The 22240-nt window shown below is 64.6% G+C and overlaps 1 protein-coding gene across 1 annotated transcript; it reads left to right on the top strand.

The window, feature by feature from the left end:
• The first annotated feature begins 6534 nt into the window (after positions 1-6534).
• Positions 6535-20977, top strand: KIF3C (kinesin family member 3C). The gene is made up of 8 exons (XM_032683453.1): positions 6535-7948; positions 13011-13112; positions 13682-13804; positions 13941-14059; positions 16042-16158; positions 16874-16982; positions 19431-19606; positions 20648-20977. Exons 1-8 carry the CDS (start codon positions 6536-6538, stop codon positions 20775-20777), a joined length of 2289 nt encoding a protein of 762 aa, XP_032539344.1. The 5' UTR covers position 6535; the 3' UTR covers positions 20778-20977.
• The last annotated feature ends 1263 nt before the right edge of the window (positions 20978-22240 follow it).

The following is a 22240-nucleotide window of genomic DNA, read 5'->3' as shown; positions in this document are numbered from 1 at the left end:
CCCCAAGAACCACTGGCATTAGAAAAGCCCTCTGAGACCATCGAGTCCAACAGCTCCCCCGGCACTGCCAAGGGCACCACTCACCCACATCCCCAAGTGCAGCATCCCCACGCACCTGGCAAGGAGGCAGTGCCAGCTCCAGCTCCTGATTCCTTCCGGAGCAGCCCCTGCTGACTGAGGGGCTCCCTGGCAGGTTGTTAATGATAAATCAATAGTTACCCGCGAAGGAAGATGAAGTGTTACTCCCCGGATCCACGGAGAGCAGGGCCTGCCCCACACCCACTGGGGATTCATTCTGCTTGCCCGAGGCTTTGGAGGGATCTCGGGAGCGTGGGAATGTCCCTGTGCAGCAGTGCAGTGCAGTGCAGGCAGACTCTGCCTTTTCCAATTACATCTCACCAGCAGATTATCAAATCCTTTAATCTGGGAGCGGCGATGCTGAGCTGCTGCCTTACAGACGCTGCTCACTCCACATCTGTTGGAAAACACGGTCCAAGATAAAAGCCTGGAGCCTCCCACGTGGTTGCCAGCCTTCCCTTTTCCCTCCCCTCTCAGCCCCCGTGGGAAGAGGGGTGGTGGGGCTCAGCCCGGGGCTGCGGGACCTTGGCAAGAGGCCGCGGAGTTCCCCAGGTCCCACAGGAGCCGGGACACAGCTCGGGAGCCACAGACATGGAGCACTGGGCACGTGTGGGCTCCCAGCCTGCAGCTCCCGAACCAGGCAGGGCTGCAGCTCCTTCCAGCCTCCTGGTAGTGTGGCTGGTGGCGGGTGAAGTGGGACAGGACGCTGCTGAGCCATCCAGCCCCACATCCCAACAGGATTTCTCCTCCGGAGCCGTGTCTGCTCCTCGGAGCAGCCCCGAGGGCCTGCAGGAGAGGCAGCGCTTTGCAGTGGGTTTTATTCCTCATTCCCGTTCATCAGGAGACACAGCTGACCCCTCCCCTGGCCGTTTGGAGCATCCAGGGGTCATGTGGAGCGACCTGGCTGTGGAGGGGAAGGCGCTGGAGCTCTGCCCCCTGCGCTGGCTCCCGTTCCCCCGCTGCCGTCTAATTATAGAGGAGTCAGCTGCTGGCAACTGAGCCATCCTAAATCCAGGCTTATTATGAGCTGTGCTGGCCCCTCCGACTGCCCCCCTTTGGGTACGGGCTGAATCTTGCACCAGATCCCCTTCCTGCCTTCCCAGCTGGCTGGGGATGCTCCCCTTTCCCACCTCCTGTGCCGTGCCCGGGCAGTCCCTGCTCAGTTCACTGCCTGAAAAGCCAGAAATCCTCTGATCTCAGCCCAAGGGCTGGAGCCCGAGGCCCTGCTGCTTCCCAGGGATCTGGCACGTGGAAATGGGGATGGCAGGAGGGACGGCGGGAGCGTGGGGTGGATGAGGACTGCCACAGGCAGCAGGGGACATGGCTGAGCTGAACCACAGAACTGCCCTGGAGGAGGGAAATGGGAAATAAATCCAGTGGATCTCTGGGAATGCTGGCAAGGTGGTTTGGGGGAAAGCAGTCAAATGCCTGCAGGACCCCCAGAAACCCTTTTCCCCTGGAGAAGCCAAGAGGGCGAGAGGGAGAAGGGCCATCAGTGGGGGACAGTGCCAGGAACAGCATCCCACCAGGATGTGTCCTTTTCCCATCAGGGAACACAGGCTCTTCTCCAGGACTGCTCCAGCCAACCCCAGCACCAGGTGGTCAAACCCCAAGGGAAAGCTGAAGGAATGTCAACCCAGTGACTCAGCACAGAGGCTGCTGTCCCTGCTCCCCACCCCTGCACTTCCCTGTGTCCCTGCAGCAGCACTGCAGAGGGATGAGGTCCCCCTGGGGACAGTGGTGCCTCCGGGGACCTCACTGGTGGTGGCAGGACTGTGCCCTGAGGACACTTGTGAGCCCCAGCTCGTTTTCCTGGTGACAGCAGAGGTAGGATTTTGGCAGCTCCTGCTGCAGCTGTGGTTTAAGCACCACAGGGCTGGGCAGTGGCAGCAAGCTGGGAATGGCACTGGGACCAGGGAATGAGGCTGAGAGGGAGGAGGTGAGGCCAAGTTCCATTCTGCATCCTGCCCTGGGCTGGGGCTCCGGGAGCAGATCCGAGGCACCCTCGGAGCAGGGTTTGGGAGCAGGGTTTGAGAGCAGAGTTTGACAGCAGGGTTTGGGAGCAGGGTTTGAGAGCAGAGTTTGACAGCAGGGTTTGACAGCAGAGTTTGACAGCAGGGTTTAGGAGCAGGGTTTGGGAGCAGAGTTTAGGAGCAGGGTTTGGGAGCAGGGTTTGGGAGCAGGGTTTGACAGCAGGGTTTGACAGCAGAGTTTGACAGCAGGGTTTGGGAGCAGGGTTTGGGAGCAGAGTTTGGGAGCAGAGTTTGACAGTAGAGTTTGGGAGCAGGGTTTGGGAGCAGGGTTTGACAGTAGGGTTTGGGAGCAGGGTTTGGGAGCAGAGTTTAGGAGCAGGGTTTGGGAGCAGGGTTTGGGAGCAGGGTTTGACAGTAGAGTTTGGGAGCAGGGTTTGGCAGCAGGGTTTGGGAGCAGGGTTTGGGAGCAGGGTTTGGGAGCAGGGAGCTACTCTCCAGTCCCACAGCGGGTGCAGCCAGGGCGGAACGGGGCTGTCAGTGGCTCGGGGGAGCTGCTGCTCCAGGGCACGTGGGGCAGGTCCTGCCATGTCCCTGGCACCCTTTCCCTTGGGCATGGCCCTGGCAGAGCACCGGGCACACCACAGGGACCGTGGTGCTGAGGGAGGCAGGATGGGTCCCACGGGCAGTGCAGTGTCCCTGCCAGCCCTGGCTCTGGCTGTCCCTTCCCTCCCACGGCTGTCCCTTCCCTCCCACGGCTGTCCCTTCCCTCTCCCTTCCCTCCCACGGCTGTCCCTTCCCTCCCACGGCTGTCCCTTCCCTCTCCCTTCCCTCCCACGGCTGTCCCGCTCCAGCTGCAGCTCCTGCCCGGGCCAGGCAGCCAGGGAATGCTGAGAGACCCGTGGGAAGGGCATCCCAAGGTCTCATGGCAGCCCTGCTGCCAGCCGAGGGTGTCGAGTGTCCCAGAGGCAGGGGGGACACGGGGCCGCAGCCCCCCCGGCTCCCCCCGGCTCCCCCCACCTGCAGGAGCTGAGAGTTGGCTCGTTTGGCATTTAACAACATTGTTTTTCCACGTGGAGCATCTCTCTGGAGCAGAGCTCGGCTGTTTCCACAGGAGCATGGGGAGGGCTCAGGTGGCTGTAGCCCCTTTCCATCCCATCCATCCCATCCCATCCCATCCCATCCCATCCCATCCCATCCCATCCCATCCCATCCCATCCCATCCCATCCCATCCCACACACCATATCCCCCCCATACACACCATAACTCCCTGATAGACACCATATCCTCCCCGACACTGTATCTCCCCCATACACACCAGTTCCCCCATAGACACCATAACTCCCCCATAGACACCGTATCCTCCCATACACACCAGTTCCCCCATACACACCAGTTCCCCCCCACACACCAGTTCCCCCACATACACCAGTTCCCCCATACACACCATTTCCCCCTGTACACACCAGTTCCCCCCCCCACACCAGTTCCCCCACACACACCAGTTCCCCCATACACACCATACCCCACCATGGAGCAAAGGGTGGGGGCAGAGGGGGCTCAGGGCTCTGCCCTGGCTGATTTGGGGGCTGCTGTGGGGCACTCCAGGGCTGGCCCAGGAGGGGCACAAGGAAGGTTCAGTGTCCCCTCAGCCCCAGCACCCCGGGACAGCCCTAAGGGACAGCCCTAAGGGACAGCCCTAAGGGTCACCCCATGCCACCAGCCATCAGCAGAACACTCTGGTCCCGTGGTGACACCTGTGGGTGAGGGACTGTCCTTGTGTGTCACCCTGCCCAACCTGGCACCCTGCCCTACCTGGCGCTGTGCCCCCACATGTCACTCTGCCCCTACCTGTCACCTCATCCTCCCTGTGTCAGCGTGTCCCTACAGGTCACCTGTGACATGTCACGCTGTCCCTGCCTGTCACCCCCTCCCTTCATGTCCCTGCCGTGTCACCCTGTCCCTCTGTCGCTTTGTCCTTATCTCGTGCCCTGCCCAAATGTCCCCCAATCCCTGCGTGGCACCAGGCCCGTCCCTGCAGCCTCTGGGGCATGGGCACCACGGCTGGGGCAGCAGGGCTGTGGTGCCCTCGAACCCACCCTCGGGGACACGGGGACAGTGCCACGGGCAGAGCCAGGCAGCACTGCTGTCCCTGCCCACCAGATTTGGTGTCCCTGCCCCAGGGCACAGGGATCTGGGAGGGAGCCAGGACGAGGGGCTGCAGCAGGGACGGGATGATCTGGCCCGTGGGGGGCTGTCCATGTGTCCATGATGGCTGTGCCTGCAGTGGGGGGCAACTGCAGGGCCCTGCGGGTGGATCCTTCCCTGGGAAAGGGCAGGAGAGGGAAGGTGGCCCCAGCAGTGGCTCCTCCATAGCCCCCATCATGTCCCCACCCCATTCTCTACCTCCTCCATCTCCCCCTCGCCCCCTCCATCCCTCCTCCATCCCCTCTCCACAATATCTCCATCCCCTCCATTGCCCCTCCATCCCTCCACTGCCATCCCTTACCCCCAACTCCTCCACCCCCCACGACCCCCTCCATCCCTCCTCCATCCCTCCTCCATCCCCCTTTATTGCCTCCTCCTTTTCCTGCCACCCTCTCCATCCCCTCCATCCCCCTCCATCCCTACTGCATCATCCCTCTCATCCCCCTTCCACCCCCCTCCACCCCTCCTTCCATCACTGCTGCATCCCCCCTCCCACCCCTCTCCAACATGCTGAAGCCTCCCCTGAAGCTTTCATCCCCCTCCATCCCCCTCCATCCCTCCTCCATCCCCTCCATCCCTCCTCCATCCCCTTCCATCCCTCCTCCATCCCCCTCCATCCCTCCTCTATCCCTCCTCCATCTCCCTCCACCCTCCCCATCCTCCTCTCCATCCCCCACATCTCCCCTGCATTGTCCCCCTCCATCCCACTTCCATCTCCCCTCCGTCCCTGCTGCATCCCCCTCCCACCCCCCTCCTTCACGCCCTCCTTTGTCCCCTGGTCCCCCCTCCATCACTGGGGCTGTGCCTTTGGGGAGGGGACTGTCCCCCCCTGGAAGCTCCTCCTGGAGCCAGAGGACTTGGACAGGACCAGGCAGGCCTGCATATGGCAGCAAACACCCTAATTAATTAATTATGGGATAATCTCTGGTTCCGGGGAAGGAACGGGCGGCTGCTCAGACTCGATTAACCACAAGAATGTTTAATCTCCCCCCACAGCCCCATAAGGAACAGGGATTATTCCCACTGGGCTGTGCAGGGATGCGCCAGCCTGCGAGGGGACACAGAGCCTGGGGCAGCCCAGGGACCCCCAAACACTGCAGGGCTGCCAAGGGTGACCCTGCCAAGGGTGACCCTGCTCTGCTCTGCAGGGATGGGATGGGATGGGATAGAGTGGGATGGATGGGGAGTTATCCCTGTGCCTGCTGCCAGACCCAAGGAAAGGGCTTTGTCCCTGCTCGAGTGCTGGGGATGGGCACCCCCTGCCTCTCCAGTCCCTCCTGCACCCTGCATCCCAATCCCAGAGCCCCCATCATGGACCCTGCACCCTGCATCCCAATCCCACAGCTCCCATCATGGACCCTGCACCCCAATGCCACAGCCCCCATCATGGACCCTGCATCCCAATCCCACAAAAGTACTCTGCATCCTGCATGCAAATCCTGCATCCTTCCTTCTGCAACCCACATCCTGCCTTCCAGTGCAGCATCCCAGCCCTGCATTCCAGTCCTTCACCCTTCATCCAACATCCCAACCCTGCTTTCTTCACCCCACATCCTGCACAGTGCATCCCACATCCCAGTCCCGCATCCCAATCCTGCATTTTTTATCCCACGTTCCAATCCTTCATTCTCTGCCCTGCACCCCAATCCCGTGCTCTGCATCCTGCATCCCACCCCTGCATCCTTCATCCCACGTCCCAGCCCTGCGTCTCAGCCCTTTATCCTTCATTCTACACCCCGATCCCGCATCCTAACTCTGCATTCCAGCGCAGCATCCCAGTCCCGCACCTCTCATCCCTCATCCTGCCTCCTTCGTCCCCCATCCCAGCCCCGCATCCTTCGTCCCCCGCCCCAGCCCCGCATCCCCAACCGCGCAGCACAAAGGCCGCACTACAGCTCCCGGCGTGCCCGGGGGGAGCCGGGGGGGGGGGGGTCGCAGCGCTCCCGGGTGCGGGGGCGGGCGCGGGGGCGCGCTCGGGGAGGGGGGGGGCGCGCGTGCGGGTGCGCGCCCGGGCGCGCGGGTGCGTTGCGGGGCGCGCACCAATCGCCGCCCGGCCGCGCCCCGCCCCGGCCCGCCCCGCCCGCCCCATCCCCGCACCGGGCGGGGCGCAGCGGCCGCGCTGCCATGAGCGAGCGCCCGGCGGGGCCGCCCCGCCGCGCCCCGGCCCCCCGCGCCCCCCGCGCCCGCTCGGCCCCGGCCCCGGCCCCGGGGATGCCGCGGGGGCGGCGCGGCTGAGCCCCCCAGCCCCGCTGCGCCGCCGGCCCCGCCCGCCGCCGCCATGGCCGGTAAGCCCCGCAGCGGCTGCGAGGCGCTCCGGGTGGTGGCCCGGTGCCGGCCCATGAGCCGGCGGGAGGAGGCGGCGGGATACGAGCGCGTCCTGGAGCTGGACGTGAAGCTGGGCCAGGTGAGCATCCGCAACCCCCGCGCCGCCCCCGGGGAGCTGCCCAAGACCTTCACCTTCGACGCCGTGTACGACGCCAGCTCCAAGCAGGCCGATCTGTACGACGAGACGGTGCGGCCGCTCATCGACTCGGTGCTGCAGGGCTTCAACGGCACCGTCTTCGCCTACGGCCAGACCGGCACCGGCAAGACCTACACCATGCAGGGCGCCTGGGCCGAGCCCGAGAAGCGCGGCATCATCCCCAGCGCCTTCGAGCACATCTTCACGCACATCTCCCGCTCCCAGAACCAGCAGTACCTGGTGAGGGCCTCGTACCTGGAGATCTACCAGGAGGAGATCAGGGACCTCCTCGCCAAGGACCAGAGCAAGAAGCTGGAGCTGAAGGAGAACCCCGAGACGGGGGTGTACATCAAGGACCTCTCCTCCTTCGTGACCAAGAACGTCAAGGAGATCGAGCACGTGATGAACCTGGGGAGCCAGACGCGCTCCGTGGGCAGCACCAACATGAACGAGCACAGCTCCCGCTCCCACGCCATCTTCCTCATCACCATCGAGTGCAGCGAGACGGGGCCGGACGGCGAGGAGCACATCCGCGTGGGCAAGCTCAACCTGGTGGACCTGGCCGGCAGCGAGCGCCAGAGCAAAATGGGGGCCCACGGGGAGCGCCCCAAGGAAGCCTCCAAGATCAACCTCTCCCTCTCCGCCCTGGGCAACGTCATCTCCGCGCTCGTGGACGGCAGGAGCACGCACATCCCCTACCGGGACTCCAAGCTGACCCGCCTGCTGCAGGACTCCCTCGGGGGCAACGCCAAGACAATCATGGTGGCCACCTTGGGCCCGGCCTCCCACAGCTACGACGAGAGCCTCTCCACCCTCAGGTTCGCCAACAGGGCCAAGAACATCAAGAACAAGCCCCGGGTGAACGAGGACCCCAAGGACACCTTGCTGCGGGAGTTCCAGGAGGAGATCGTGCGGCTGAAAGCCCAGCTGGAGAAACGCGGGATGCTGGGCAAGAAGAGGAGAAGGAGCAGCCGGAGGAAGAAAGCGACGGACGGAGAAGGCACCGTGGAGAACGAAGGGGAGGACGACAACGAGGAGGGCCTGGAGAAGAACATGGAGAACTACTTGAAGGAGCAGAAGGAGAGGCTGGAAGAGGAGAAGGCCGCTATCCAGGATGACCACAGCCTGGTGAGCGAGGAGAAGCAGAAGCTGCTCCAGGAGAAGGAGAAGATGATCGAGGACCTGCGGAAGGAGCAGGAGGCCACGGAGCTGCTGGCCATCAAGTACAAGGTACGTGTCACCAACGAGGCCGGGGGAGAGACCTGCTGTGCCCCCAACCCCTCCCGGGGTGTGGGAATGGGCCCTGAGCAGGGAACCTGTGCCAGGAGCCCACCGGGGTGCCCAGGCAAGGGGGGCTCTCAGCGAGGTGCCCCCAAGAGCCCCTGACCCGGGCTGATGTGTGGGGCTGGGCCGGGGTTGCCCTCAGACACGGACGTGGGTGGGAACCCCGTGTGGAGCTGCAGGGAGGCGGCTGGGAAGGGCTCTGGGGGAGTGGGTCACTGGTGGCACGAGTTTGCTGTGCTCAGCTCCGGTCCCCCTCGGCACAACAAAGCAGCTCGTGGCAGGGAGGGGGAGTGACGGGAGTGATGCTGCAGATTCATCCCCGTGGCACCAAGAGCGTGCCCAGGGCTGGGGCTGGGGACACTGTGCACCTGCCCCCTGCCAGCCCCCCGGTTCTGCTGGGCTGGGCAGGGCTGGGAGCCCTTGGCACAGCCTGGCAGCTCTGCAGGGACCCCTGCCCCCCTCCCAGCCCCAAATCCTTCCTGGCACCCTGAGCCAGAGCAGGGTGGGTGGGGGCATGTAACTGGCACCACTACCAGCTCAGGGATGCTCAGGGATGTGGGGCTGAGGGTGAGAGGGGCCATGGCATTCCCTGCTGTGCTGGGGGTCTGGGGCTGCACCTCTGCCCCCACCCCAACCCTGCTCCTGTCCCCAGTGAGGCTGGGGGGGTCCTGACCCACCCCACATGCCCTTGGCAGCCGTGGGGCGGGACCACAGTGAGGGCGGTGGGGAGGGAGCCCAGACCCCTGACCTGGGGGGGGGACAGAGCCCCAGCCCCCTGACCTGAGAGGGGACAGAGCCCCAGCTCCCTGATCCGGGGGGGAACAGAGCCCCAGTCCCCTGATCCAGGGGGTTACAGAGCCCCAGCCCCCTGATCCAGAGGGGGTCAGAGCCCCAGCCCCCTGACCTGGAGAGGGACAGAGCCCCAGCCCCCTGACCCGGGGAGGTTACAGAGCCCCAACCCCCTGATCCAAGGGGGGACAGAGCCCCAGCCCCCTGATCCAGGGGGGTGACAGAGCCCCAGCCCCCTGATCCGAGGGGGAAAGAGCCCCAGCCCCGTGATCCGGGGGGGACAGAGCCCCAGCCCCGTGATCCGGGGGGGACAGAGCCCCAGCTCCCTGACCTGGAGAGGGACAGAGCCCCAGCCCTCTGACCCGGGTGGGGACAGAGCCCCAGCTCCCTGACCTGGAGAGGGACAGAGCCCCAGCCCCCTGACCCGGGTGGGGACAGAGCCCCAGCCCCCTGACCTGCCATGTCACGCTCCAGCACAGCCCCTCCAGCACAGCCTCTCTGGCACAGCCCCTCTGGCACAGCCCCTCTGGCCCCTCGGTGGCCCAGCTGCAGTGACAGGGCTGCAGCACAAGCAGGGACCCCTCTGGGGGGCACATGCTCGGAGTGTCGGGGCTGAGCAGGGGGGGTCCAGACCCTCCTCTGCGGGCAGGGCTGTGTTTGTTGCAGCCCCGGGGAGGCAGGGCCGTGCCCAGGGACACATGGCCGTGCCCAGGGATGCGTGATCATGCCCAGGGATGCGTGGCCGTGCCCGGATGCCTGCACAGAGACCCGTGGGAACCCGCTGGGGCAGAGCCGTGGGGGGGACACTGGTCCCTGGCTGGCACGGCGGGTGTCCCGTGGCTGTTGTCCTGGCAGAGCAGGATGCCCAGCCCGGTCCCCACAGCCACGGTGGGGTGCAGGCTGTGGGGTGCAGGCTGTGGGGTGCAGGCTGTGGCTGGCAGCTGTCCAGCACGGTCTCCTCATCTGGCACAGCACAGCAGGGCTGGCCCGGGGCCACCGTGTGTCCTGGAACTGCTGAGTAACAAGGCAGGGCCGGAGGTGAGGTGACACCACATCCCCTTTGGGGGCCTTTGGAGCCACTCTGTATGTGGGGACCCTCTGGCCGTGGGGGTACAGCACAGTCAGACACAGTCAGGCACAGTCACACCAGTGAGGTGTCACCTCAGGGAGCAGAAATCCCCCCTGTGTCAGCCCAATGCTCGCCCCACCGGGCACTGTCTGGGGGGCACTGCAGGGGACACTGGGTGGCCTCCTGGTGCCCACGGGCAGCTCTGGCACACAGCAGGGCCAGGCAAGGAGCCACTGGCTCTGCAGTGGCCGTGGCAAAGGCAGCCAAGGTGACTGGGGGGACACGGAGTACCCTCCACACCCAGGCCGACACACTCTGCACCCCGCGTGTCATCACACTGCTGGACGTGGGCTCTGCCTCTGCCACCCAGCTGGGTTAGTGGGCACCAGGGAGCTCGAAGAGGTGGGGGCCAGCCTGCCCAGCTGTGCTCCTGGGTGCCCAGATGTGCTCCTGGGTGCCCGGCTGTGCTCCTGGGCTCCCAGATGTGCCCAGGGGGAGGGTCAGTGCCATGGACAAGCCGGGTGCGGGTGCTGTGGGCCCTGACAGCTCTGCCGGGGGCTGAGGCCGAGGTCAGCGGGAGGGAAAGTGCTGGGAAGTTATTTGGGTGCCGGAAATAAGTTCCCGGGAGAGGCTTAGTGCTAAAGGAGATTGGGAGTCTCCTCGTTAGAGGGAATAAGGGCTCTGGCAGGGAGGAAACAGCAGCACTAAGAAACCCCTTAATCCGGCGGGGAGGGGAGGCAGCAGGAACATCATCCCTGCACCCACCCGGCCCCCTCCCTGCACCCCAGCGGGGGTGGGGGACACTCAGCATCCCAGGGAGCAATTAGGGCCAAGAACTGGGTTTGGAGGAGAAGGGTGAGGGGCCTGGAGCACCCCAGTGATCCCAGCCTGGCCACTCTGGGAGCCCTGGCAGGGGATGGCACAGGATCGAGTCGGGGGGCTGCCCTTGGGGGTCTCACCCCGAGCAGAACACCCGGCCAGGAACCCCCATCCGAAGGTGTTGGGGACAGGAGGAGGGGGAATCCCAGGGGTTGGGGTCAGGGGGTGGATGGGGCACCCCCCGGGGGCTGTGCCCCCGCGGTGCTGAGTGGCTGCAGGGCTCTCGTGAGGTGGGGGAAGGTGGGAGCTGGTGCTACAGTTGTGGGGTGTCCCGTGGGTGTTGGGGGGCTGCCTGCAGCACCCCAGAACCCCACAGTGTGCCCCCCTGCAGCCAGGAAGGGGAAAAATGGGGGGGGAAACAGGGGAAATAGAGTCTGGCCCCACATGGCTGCTGGTGGGAATGGGGGTCACTGGTTTGCTGGTGCTGGGGTACAGCCAGGGGACATGGCTTGGGACCCCCGTGGAGACCCCTGTGTGGGGACATGTGACAGCAGCATGAATGCCTTCTGTGCCCCCCGAGTCCTGGCACCCCTTGGGCTGGGCTGGTGGCCCTGCTGCCCCTCAGGGCCGTGGCTGTGGCAGTGAGGGGGGTCCTGGGAGTCCAGGCACCCTTGATCTGGGGGGTCCAGAAGGACCCTGTGGGCAGACACCAGTGGGTGAGAGAGGCCACGTGCTGGTGACGGGAACACCCCGGGGATGGTGGCAGAGGGCACACCCCGGGGATGGTGGCTGTGCTGGCTCTGTGTCTGGCAGGTTGATTTTAAAGCTGTGTGTGGTGTCACGGGGACATCGGGGTCCGTCCCTGCTGACACCCCGGAGCGCAGCCGTGGGGACCAGGGGCACCCTGAGGGGAGCAGGGCCGGCACACGGCCGCACACCCGGCTGGCACGAGCACTCACACACGGGCACACACGGGGTGCTCCCCTCCTGCACGGCTCTGCCACACACGGGGCTCCCACACGCACTGACACGCGTGTGTGAGCGTGTGCACCCCGGCATGGCGTGTGCACCCTGGGCCTGTGCACGTGTGTGTGTGTGTGTGTGTGAGCGCAGGCCGTGTGTGTGTGTGTGTGTGTACACAGGCTGTGTGTGTGTGTGTGTGTGTGTGTGTGTGAGCACAGGCCGTGTGTGTGTGTGTGTGTGTACACAGGCTGTGTGTGTGTGTGTGTGTGTGTGTGAGCACAGGCTGTGTGTGTGTCTGTGCATGTGTGTGTCTGTGTGTGTGTGTCTGTGTGTGTGTGTGCACAGGCTGGCTGTGTGTGTGTTTGTGTGTGTGTGTGTGAGGGGTGTCTGTGTGTGTGTGCACAGGCTGTGGGGGTGTGTGTGTCTGTGTCTGTGTGTTTGTGTGTGTGTGAGCACAGGCTGTGTGTGTGTGTGTGTGTGTGTGTGTGTTTGTGTGTGTGTGTGAGCACAGGCTGTGTGTGTGTGTGTGTGTGTGTGTGTGTGTGTGTGTGTGTGTGTGAGCACAGGCTGTGTGTGTGTGTGTGTGTGTGTGTGTTTGTGTGTGTGTGTGAGCACAGGCTGTGTGTGTGTGTGTGTTTGTGTGTGTGTGTACAAGCTGTCTCTGTGTGTCTGTCTGTGTGTCTGTCTGTGTCTGTCTCTGTGTGTGTCTGTCTGTGTGTCTGTCTGTGTCTGTGTGTCACAGCTGGTGGAAGGAGGGGGTGGAGGCCGGGCCCCGCTGCCGGAGCTGCTGCCCATCGGTGGAATCCCGTGGGTTGGCAGCTGTGCGGAAGGAAGTGGGACTGGGGTGGGACTGGAGTGGGACTGGAATGGGCTGGGCTGGGATCCAGCGGAGGGGGCACGTCACCCACACCCCCCCAGCCCCCCAGCCCCGCCCATGGAGCTGAACCGGCCCCGGGCTGGTGGGTGTCCTTAGGATCATGGAATTATTTAGGTGGGAAAAGCCCTCCAAGACCACGGAGTCCAACCATCCCCCCGCACGCCAAGGCCACCACTGACCCGAGTGCCACATCCACACACCCTTCAAATCCCTCCGGGGTGGGGACTCCCCCCTGCCCTGGGCAGCTGTGCCAGGGCTGGACATTCCATGAAGGAATTGTTCCCAATATCCAATCCTATCCTGCACAGCCCCCTCCCCATCAGCTGGGCACTGGAGTGTCTGCTACACGAAGACCTCCAGCCTACCCCAAAGCAGGGATGGGGACAGGGACCAGGGATGGGAGTGACCTCCCAGTGAGGGTGGCCTGAGGCAAACCCTGCGGGGTGGGGAGGGTGACAACACGCTCTGCCCTCCCTCTGCCCCCTCCCCAGGCGATGGAGAGCAAGCTGCTCATCGGGGGCAGGACCATCGTGGACCACACCAACGAGCAGCAGAAGATGCTGGAGCTGCGGCGGCAGGAGATCGCGGAGCAGGTACCGGCGGGGGGGTGGCAGGGGTCACTCGGGGGTGACAGGGGTCACTCAGGGGTGACAGGGGTCGTTTGGGGGTGACAGGGGTTGCTCAGGGGTGATAGGGTTCGTTTTGGGGTGACGGGTCACTTGGGGATGACAGGGGTCATTTGGGGGTGACAGGGGTCACTCAGGGGTGACAGGGGTCATTTGGGGGTGACAGGGGTTGCTCAGGGGTGACAGGGGTTGCTCAGGGGTGACAGGGGTCGCTCAGGGGTGACAGGTCACTCGGGGGTGACAGGGGTCATTTGGGGGTGACAGGGGTCACTCAGGGGTGACAGGGGTCATTTGGGGGTGACAGGGGTTGCTCAGGGGTGATAGGGGTCATTGGGGGTGACAGGAGTCGCTCGGGGGTGACAGGGGTCGTTTGGGGGTGACAAGGGGTTGCTCAGGGGTGACAGGAGTCACTCGGGGGTGACAGGGGTAATTTGGGGGTGACAGGGGTCACTCAGGGGTGACAGGGGTCACCCGGGGGTCACGGGGGCCGTGGGCCGTGTCCCCTCCCGGCTCCGACCGTGTCCCCTGCGCCGCAGAAACGCCGGGAGCGGGAGATGCAGCAGGAGGTGCTGCTGCGGGACGAGGAGACCATGGAGCTGCGGGAGACCTTCACCTCCCTGCAGCAGGAGGTGGAGATCAAAACCAAGAAGCTGAAGAAGGTGAGAGTGTGGCGGGGACGGGGATGGGGACGGGGACAAGGACAAGGACGTCCCTCCCCAGGGCTCACTGCGGCCCCGGGCGTGGGGCTGAGGGGGCCGAGGGTGCTGAGGGTACTGAGGGTGCTGTCCCCCCCAGCTCTATGCCAAGCTGCAGGCCGTGAAGGCCGAGATCCAGGACCAGCACGACGAGTACATCCGAGTGCGCCAGGACCTGGAGGAGGCCCAGAACGAGCAGACGAGGGAGCTGAAGCTCAAGTAGGTGGTTGTGGGGTGGTTGTGGGGCACCTGGGCCTGGGGTGTGCTGGGCTGAAGTGGGGTGTACTGGGCAGAATTAGGGTGTGCAGGACAGAGCTGGGGTGTACTGGGCAGAATTGGGGTGTGCAGGACAGAGCTGGGGTGTACAGGACAGAGCTGGGGTGTGCCGGGCTGAAGTGGGGTGTGCCGGGCAGAATTGGGGTGTGCCGGGCAGAATTGGGGTGTGCCGGGCAGAATTGAGGTGTGCTGGGCAGAATTAGGGTGTGCAGGGAAGATCTGGGTGCACAAAGCAGAGTTGGGGGGCACAGGCCAGGCCTGGGGTGCACAGAGCACAGTTAGGATGCACAGAGCATAGCTGGGCTGTGCTGGGCAGAATTGGGGTGTGCAGGACACAAGTGGGATGTGCAGGACAGAGCTGGGGTGTGCTGGGCAGAATTGGGGTGTGCTGGGCAGAATTGGGGTGTGCTGGGCAGAGATGGGGTTTCCAGTGCAGAGTTGGGGTGCTCAGGGCAGAGATGGGGTGTGCAGAGGAGATCTGGGGTCTCAGAGCAGGGCTGAGGTGTGCAGGGCAGACCTGAGGTGTGCAGGGCAGAGCTTGAGTGCACAAAACAGAATTGGGGTGTGGAGGTCAGAGTTGGGGTGCTCAGAGCAGGACTAGGGGGCTCAGATCAGAGTTGGGGTGCTCAGGACAGAAATGGGGTGTGCAGAGGAGATCTGGAGTCTCAGAGCAGGGCTGAGGTGTGCAGGGTAGACTTGGGGTGTGCAGGGCAGAGCTTGGGTGCACAAAACAGAATTGGGGTGTGGAGGGCAGAGTTGGGGTGTTCACAGCAGGGTGTTCACAGTTGGGGGCTCAGAGCAGGGCTGAGGGGCTCAGGTCAGAGTTGGGGTGTTCACAGCAGGGCTGGAGGGCTCAGGTCAGAGTTGGGGTGCTCAGAGCAGGGCTGGGGGGCTCAGGGTGGGTGCAGAGCTGGAGGGAGCAATCCCCCACTGCCAGGGACAGCTGAGCCCTTCCCACCTTTGCTGGCTGTGGCAGAAGGTGTTGGAACCCTGAGCGCCGGGCGAGCAGCACTCGGGGTGTCTGAAAGCCGCTGAGAAAGGGGAAAAGCAGAAAATATTCCAGCAGAAACACCAGCACAGCAGCAGCACGGGCTGGGGGTGAACCCGGGGGGTGGCAGCAGGGGCTGGGGGCATCTGGAGACCTGCTGTGGCCCCAGTGCCATCCTCAGAGGGCGAGCGGCTCCGGGGGGACTCAGGGTGAGCCCGGCCCTGTGGGAGCTCCCGGGGCACAGCCAGGCAGCCTTTGCCTTCCGGGAGCCTCCCACAGCAGCAGCTGCTGCTCCTCCGCCCCCGGGGGTTTGTTCTCACTTCAAACACTCATCTCTTTCAGTACTTTATCCCCCCCAGACATTTACAAGCACTTCAGCGTTTTTGGGGGAAAACGGTTTTACTGGGAACAGAATCCCATCCCCGATCTCCCCCTTTTCCCTCCCCACACGTGGCTGTGGAGAAGCTGCAGTTGGGAGAAGCAGCTCGTGGATGGGGAACAGTTTTTGGCAGCTGCTCGATTTGCCCCAAAAAACACGGGAAAAAAGATTCCCTTCAGGGTCTGTTTGGCATCGTTGAGCTGCCCTTGATTTTGGGGTCAGGCTGCCAGGGGAGGAGAGGAGGGGGGTGGTTCTGATCCTGCCTGGAGCCCCAGAGCTCCCAGGGGTCCTGGCTCCTCTCTGATGACTGTCACCCCCGCCCTTCCTCTCCTTCCCCTCCCCTCTCCGTGGCTGCATCTATTCCTTCACCCTCTCCACCTCCATCCCGTTTTCATCCTCTGGATGTTTCCTCTCGCTGCGCTGTCTCCCTCTCTTCCTGCCATCCCTTTCCTCTCCCTTTCCGGGCTGTTTTCTGTCTCCTGTCTCATTAACTCCTTCCTCTCCTGCTCCTTCCCCCCATCACTCCTTCTCCTCCCTCTCGGCCGCTCCCTGGCTCAGGTACTTGATTATCGAGAACTTCATCCCTCCCGAGGAGAAGAACAAGATCATGAACCGCCTCTACTTCGACGGCGACGAGGACCAGTGGAAGTTCCAGCCGCTGGTGCCCACCGGAGGGTACGTCCTGGCCCTGGCCTGGCCCTGGCCCAGGTGCTGCCCCGGGGTTGGTGACCCGTGGGCACTGATGTCCCCAGGGCTGGTAGCCCGTGGGCACTGATGTCCCCGGGGCTGGTAGCCCGTGGGCACTGATGTCCCCAGGGCTGGTGGCCCGTGGGCACTGATGTCCCCAGGGCTGGGGGCCCGTGGGCACCAATGTCCCCGGCACTGCTGGCCCATGGGCACCGATGTCCCCGGGGCTGGTGGCCCGTGGGCACTGATGTCCCCAGCGCTGCTGGCCCGTGGGCACCAATGTCCCCAGCGCTGCTGGCCCGTGGGCACCAATGTCCCCAGGGCTGGTGGCCCATGGGCACTGATGTCCCCAGGCCTGGTGGCCCATGGGCACCGATGTCCCCAGGGCTGGGGGCCCGTGGGCACCAATGTCCCCGGGGCTGGGGGCCCGTGGGCACTGATGTCCCCAGGGCTGGGGGCCCGTGGGCACTGATGTCCCCAGGCCTGATGGCTCGTGGGCACTGATGTCCCCGGGGCTGGTGGCCTGTGGGCACCGATGTCCCCGGGGCTGGTGGCCCAGGGACCTGCAGGTGCCCACGTGTGGAAATCCCCTCCCGGCCAAGCCCCAGCGGGAAGGGCCACGAGCCCCCTCAGTCCCTGCTGGGACACGGCTGTGGTCAGTTCGTGCTCCCTAAGGCGGGTTCTCCCCCCCTCCGTGCCCCAGGAACAGCTCCCAGATGAAGAGGCGCCCGACCTCCGCCGTGGGCTACAAGAGACCCATCAGCCAGTACGCCCGCGTGGCCATGGCCATGAGATCCCACCCCCGCTTCCGGGTGCGTCACGGGCACTGGGGTGGGCCAGGGGCACTGGGGTGGGCCAGGGGGGGCACTGGGGTGGGCCGGGGGGCACTGGGGTGGGCCAGGGGTACTGGGGTGGGCCAGGGGCACTGGGGTGGACTGGGGGGCACTGGGGTGGGCCAGAGGCACTGGGGCGTGCCAGTGGGCACTGGGGTGTTCAGGGGGGCACTGGGGTGTTCAGGGGGGCAGTGGGGTGGGCCAGGGGGGCACTGGGGTGGGCCAGGGGCACTGGGGTGTGCCAGGGGGCACTGGGGTGGGCCAGGGGGCACTGGGGTGGGCCAGGGGCACTGGGGTGTGCAGGGGGGCACTGGGGTGGGCCAGGGGCACTGGGGTGGGCCAGGGGCACTGGGGTGGGCTGGGGGGGGCACTGGGGTGGGCCAGGGGGGGCACTAGGGTGGGCCAGGGGGCACTGGGGTGTTCAGGGGGGCACTGGGGTGGACTGGGGGGCAGTGGGGTGGGCCAGGGGGCACTGGGGTGGGCCAGGGGGCACGGAGTCCACGGATAGATGGGATGGGTGGGTGGGTGGATGGATTGAGGTGGGTTGATGGATGGATGATTGGACAGATGGGTGATGGATGGTTGGATGGAAGGATAAGTGGAGGTGGATGGGTGGGTGGATGAGTGGATGGATGGATGGATGGACGGATGGATGGATGGATGGATGGATGGTTGGATGGAAGGATAAGTGGAGGTAGATAGGTGGGTGGATGGATGGGTGGATGAGTGGATGGATGGATGGATGGAAGGATAAGTGGAGGTTGGTGGGTGGATGGATGGATGGGTGGGTGGGTGGGTGGATGGACTGAGGTGGGCTGATGGATGGGTGATTGGACAGATGGGTGGATGGATGGATGGATGGATGGATATGGAGGTGGGTGGATGGATGCTTGGATAGATGGATGGATGGATGGATGGATGGATGGATGGACGGACGGATGGATGGATGGATGGATGGATGGATGGATGGATATGGAGGTGGGTAGATGGATGCTTGGATAGATGGATGGATGGATGGATGGATGGACGGATGGATGGATGGATGGATGGATGGATGGATGGATGGATGGATATGGAGGTGGGTAGATGGATGCTTGGATAGATGGATGGATGGATGGATGGATGGATGGATGGATGGACAAACACTGTGACAGAAGATGGAGTAAACAAGCTCACAGTGACCTGGGATATGCCAACTCAAGCTCCCAGCTTTATCCCACCCCTCAGTAGATCCCTGCTCTCAGCCACTCCCGGAGCTGCTGGCCCTGGCTCCAGCAGCTCCTGCCCTTGGGAAGGACCCGCTGGGAGCTGGGCCAGGAGAGCCCTGGGATAGGTCAGGAGAGCTCTGGGATAGGCCAGGAGAGCCCTGGGATAGACCAGGAGAGCCCCGGGATAGGCCAGGAGAGCCCCGGGATAGGCCAGGAGAGCCCCGGGATAGGCCAGGAGAGCTCTGGGATAGGTCAGGAGAGCCCTGGGATAGACCAGGAGAGCCCTGGGATAGGCCAGGAGAGCTCTGGGATAGGTCAGGAGAGCCCCGGAATAGGCCAGGAGAGCCCCGGGATAGGCCAGGAGAGCCCTGGGATAGGTCAGGAGAGCCCTGGGATAGACCAGGAGAGCCCTGGGATAGGTCAGGAGAGCCCTGGGATAGGTCAGGAGAGCCCTGGGATAGACCAGGAGAGCCCTGGGATAGGTCAGGAGAGCCCTGGGATAGGTCAGGAGAGCCCTGGGATAGGCCAGGAGAGCCCTGGGATAGGCCAGGAGAGCCCTGGGAGAGGTCAGGAGAGCCCTGGGAGAGGTCAGGAGAGCCCTGGGATAGACCAGGAGAGCCCTGGGATAGACCAGGAGAGCCCTGGGATAGGCCAGGAGAGCCCTGAGATAGACCAGGAGAGCCCCGGGATAGGTCAGGAGAGCCCTGGGATAGGCCAGGAGAGCCCTGGGATAGGCCAGGAGAGCCCTGGGATAGGCCAGGAGAGCTCTGGGATAGACCAGGAGAGCCCTGGGATAGACCAGGAGAGCCCTGGGATAGGTCAGGAGAGCTCTGGGATAGGTCAGGAGAGCCCTGGGATAGGCCAGGAGAGCCCCGGGATAGGTCAGGAGAGCCCTGGGATAGGTCAGGAGAGCTCTGGGATAGGCCAGGAGAGCCCTGGGATAGGCCAGGAGAGCTCTGGGATAGGCCAGGAGAGCCCTGGGATAGACCAGGAGAGCCCTGGGATAGACCAGGAGAGCCCTGGGATAGGCCAGGAGAGCCCTGGGATAGGCCAGGAGAGCTCTGGGATAGACCAGGAGAGCCCTGGGATAGGCCAGGAGAGCCCGAGCAGAGCCGTGGGCCGGGTGGAGCTCTCCTGTGCCGCAGCAGCCGGAGCGGGGCTCGCCAGGGCCGGTTCTGCCGCGCGGTGACTCCCGTGCCGGTTCCCCCGTGCTGTGCAGGCCGAGAACATCATGTTCCTGGAGCTGGACCTCTCCCCCCCGGCCATCTTCGAGTTCGAGCGGAGCGGGGACGGGGCGGAGCAGGACCCGCGGGCGCTGCACCTGGAGCGGCTGATGCGCCTGGACAACCTCCTGGAGCGGCCGGCGGCCTCCCGCCTGCGCAAGTCCCGCTCCTGGTGAGGGGCACGGGGGGCTGGGGCAGGGCCGGGATGCTCCCCGGGGACAAAGGGGGGGCTCGGGGCAGACGGGGGAGTCGCAGCGGGGCTGCAAACCCCCTCTTCCTTTGGGGGCTGGAACCGGCCCCGAGTCGCTGGGTGGGATCGGAGTTTAGAATGTGGATCATGTTGAGTTGTCACCGTGCACAGCTCAGTGCAGGAGGGACGTGGAGCTGCTGGAGAGAGTCCAGAGGAGGCCCCGGAGATGCTGCCAGGGCTGGAGCCCCTCTGCTCTGGAGCCAGGCTGGGAGAGCTGGGGGTGCTCAGCTGGGGAAGGGAAGGATCCAGGGAGACCTTGGAGCCCCTTGCAGAGCCTAAAGGGGCTCCAGGAGAGCTGGAGAGGGACTGGGGACAAGGCCTGGAGGGACAGGACACAGGGAATGGCTTCCCACTGCCAGAGGGCAGGGAGAGATGGGAGACTGGGAAGGAATTGTTGGCTGGGAGGGTGGGGAGGGGCTGGCACAGGTTGCCCAGAGAAGCTGTGGCTGCCCCTGGATCCCTGGAGGTGTCCCAGGCCAGGTTGGAGGGGGCTTGGAGCAACCTGGGCTGGTGGGAGGTGTCCCTGCCCATGGCAGGGGTTGGGATGAGATGAGCTCTGAGATCCCTTCCCACCCAAACCATTCCATGACTCCATGATACTCAGATATCCCCCCCACAAGGTGCTGCCCTGCCCAGCACAGGGTGCTGCCTGCAAATGACAGAGAAAACAGCCGGATTTTGGGGATTTTGGGGCCAGTGGGAGGCAGGGCAGGGGCAGCAGAGCAGGGCAGTGTGTCCATGTCTGTCCCCTGCAGGAGGCAGGGCAGGGGCAGTGTGTGACAGTGTGTCCATGTCTGTCCCCAGTGAGAGGCAGGGGCAGGGGCAGCAGAGCAGGGCAGTGTGTCCGTGTCTGTCCCAGTGGGAGGTAGAGGCAGCAGAGCAGGGCAGTGTGTCCGTGTCTGTCCCCTGCAGGAGGCAGGGCAGGGGCAGCAGAGCCAAGCAGTGCCCCTCTGTGTCCCCCAGGTGCCAGACGCCGCGGTCGCTGCCCTCCTCCACCACCCACGTGTCCCTCACCTCCGGCGCCGCCTGTGCCGCTGCGATGCCAGCTCAGATGCCAGCTCAGATGCCAGCTCAGATGCCAGCTCAGGAGTGACATCCCGGAGCCCCGGTCTGGACTGAGCCCCGGGGGGCCGAGGGAGGGCCCCGCTCGTCCTTGTCTGCAGCTGCTTTGTGTGCGTGTGTTTGTGAGACACGAACGGACCTGCCCTTCCCTCCCTCCCTCCCTCCCCGGCCCGGATCTGTCACTTTATTTATTTAACCTATTTATTTATGGAGTGGTTGGTGGCGGAGGCAGGAGACGCGCTCGGACTGTTGGACGTGCAGGGCTGGCCCTGGGCACTGTGCTGACCCCCTGGGTTTGCCCAGCTCCCAGCCCTGCCCAGCACAGGGCTGGGCATGGCCAGGACTCACTCACCAGCCAGGAGGGGCACGGGACCCTCTCCGGGGGCTTTGGCAGGAGCTGGTGCTGCCTTTGCTGTGCTGGATCCCAGGGAATTCGGAGATTCCTACGCGGGTTTGGAGACTCGGTGCTGGCAGCGCCTTGTCAGAGTCCCCCAGTGGGACTCCCCAGCCTGACGCCGATGGCAGCAGGGACATCTCACGGACACGGGCACGGCTGTCACTCCAGGAGCACCAGCTCCATCCACAGGGATCACGGAGTCACCAAAGTCAACCAAAGCCAAGGGCTTTGTCCACCTGTGCCACGCTCTGGAGACACTCTGGAGACAGCCCCGGCCCGTCACGGTGCCTGACACCATCTCCCGTCCCTGGGGTGGGACTCCTGACTGCAACAACAAGAGGTGGAACTTTCCAGCCCCTTCCATCCGCCCATCCCAAAGGCAGGCAGCGTGGGGAGCGGCGCTGCCTGTGGAAAACAGAGCTGTGGGAGGAGAGAGGCTCCATCCTGCAGCTGAAGGCAGTGGAGAAACGTGGGACAAGGTGGTGACGCCCAGGGCAGGGAGGTCATCGCTCCCCTCCGGGCTGGGCAGTGCCACAGGGAGGTCACTCCTGAGCTGGGGGAGATTTCCAACCTGGGGGGGGGAGGGATGGGTGTGAAATGGGTGATGGGGAGGGGGGTCTGCTGGGGCTGTGAATCCCATCCCGGCTGCCGCACGCGCTCGGTGTCCCTGGGGGATGCGGCTTCCGGAGGGAGGGAAGGTGGGACCTTGGTGAAGCCCCTTCCTGGCAGTGCCAGGCCAGCAGCTGTGCTTTCCCTGGCATGGGGGAGGTGAGGAGGTCTGTTTGTGTGGCACGAGTCCCATGGATAAGGGAGTGATCCCCAGCTCACCTGGGAGGGTGTGGATTGGCAAAGGGCCGGGCACAGGGAGTCCCGGGGCACAGGGAGTCCCCAGGCACAGGGAGTCCCGGGGCACAGGGAGTCCCCGGGCACAGGGAGTCCCCGGGCACAGGGAGTCCCCGGGAGGGCAGGTCGGAGAAGATTGCAGGGAGGGAATGTCTCCTGGAAACAAAGAGAATTCCTTCACAGGATGGTTGAGATTGGAAGGGACCCCTGGAGTTCATCCAGTCCCCCAGAGCACGTTACCCAGGATTGTGTCC

Source organism: Chiroxiphia lanceolata, chromosome 3 (assembly GCF_009829145.1).
Source record: "Chiroxiphia lanceolata isolate bChiLan1 chromosome 3, bChiLan1.pri, whole genome shotgun sequence".
Taxonomy (NCBI): Eukaryota; Metazoa; Chordata; class Aves; order Passeriformes; family Pipridae; genus Chiroxiphia; species Chiroxiphia lanceolata.
This window is presented reverse-complemented; position numbering and strand designations above follow the sequence as displayed.

Bases quoted from the DNA above. Each gene is read 5' to 3' on its own strand.
- KIF3C (XM_032683453.1), top strand. From the start codon at position 6,536: ATGGCCGGTAAGCCCCGCAGCGGCTGCGAGGCGCTCCGGGTGGTGGCC. The intron at 13,113-13,681 runs GTACCGGCGGGG...CCTGCGCCGCAG, and splicing joins GGCAGGAGATCGCGGAGCAG to AAACGCCGGGAGCGGGAGAT. The intron at 19,607-20,647 runs GTGAGGGGCACG...TGTGTCCCCCAG, and splicing joins CTGCGCAAGTCCCGCTCCTG to GTGCCAGACGCCGCGGTCGC.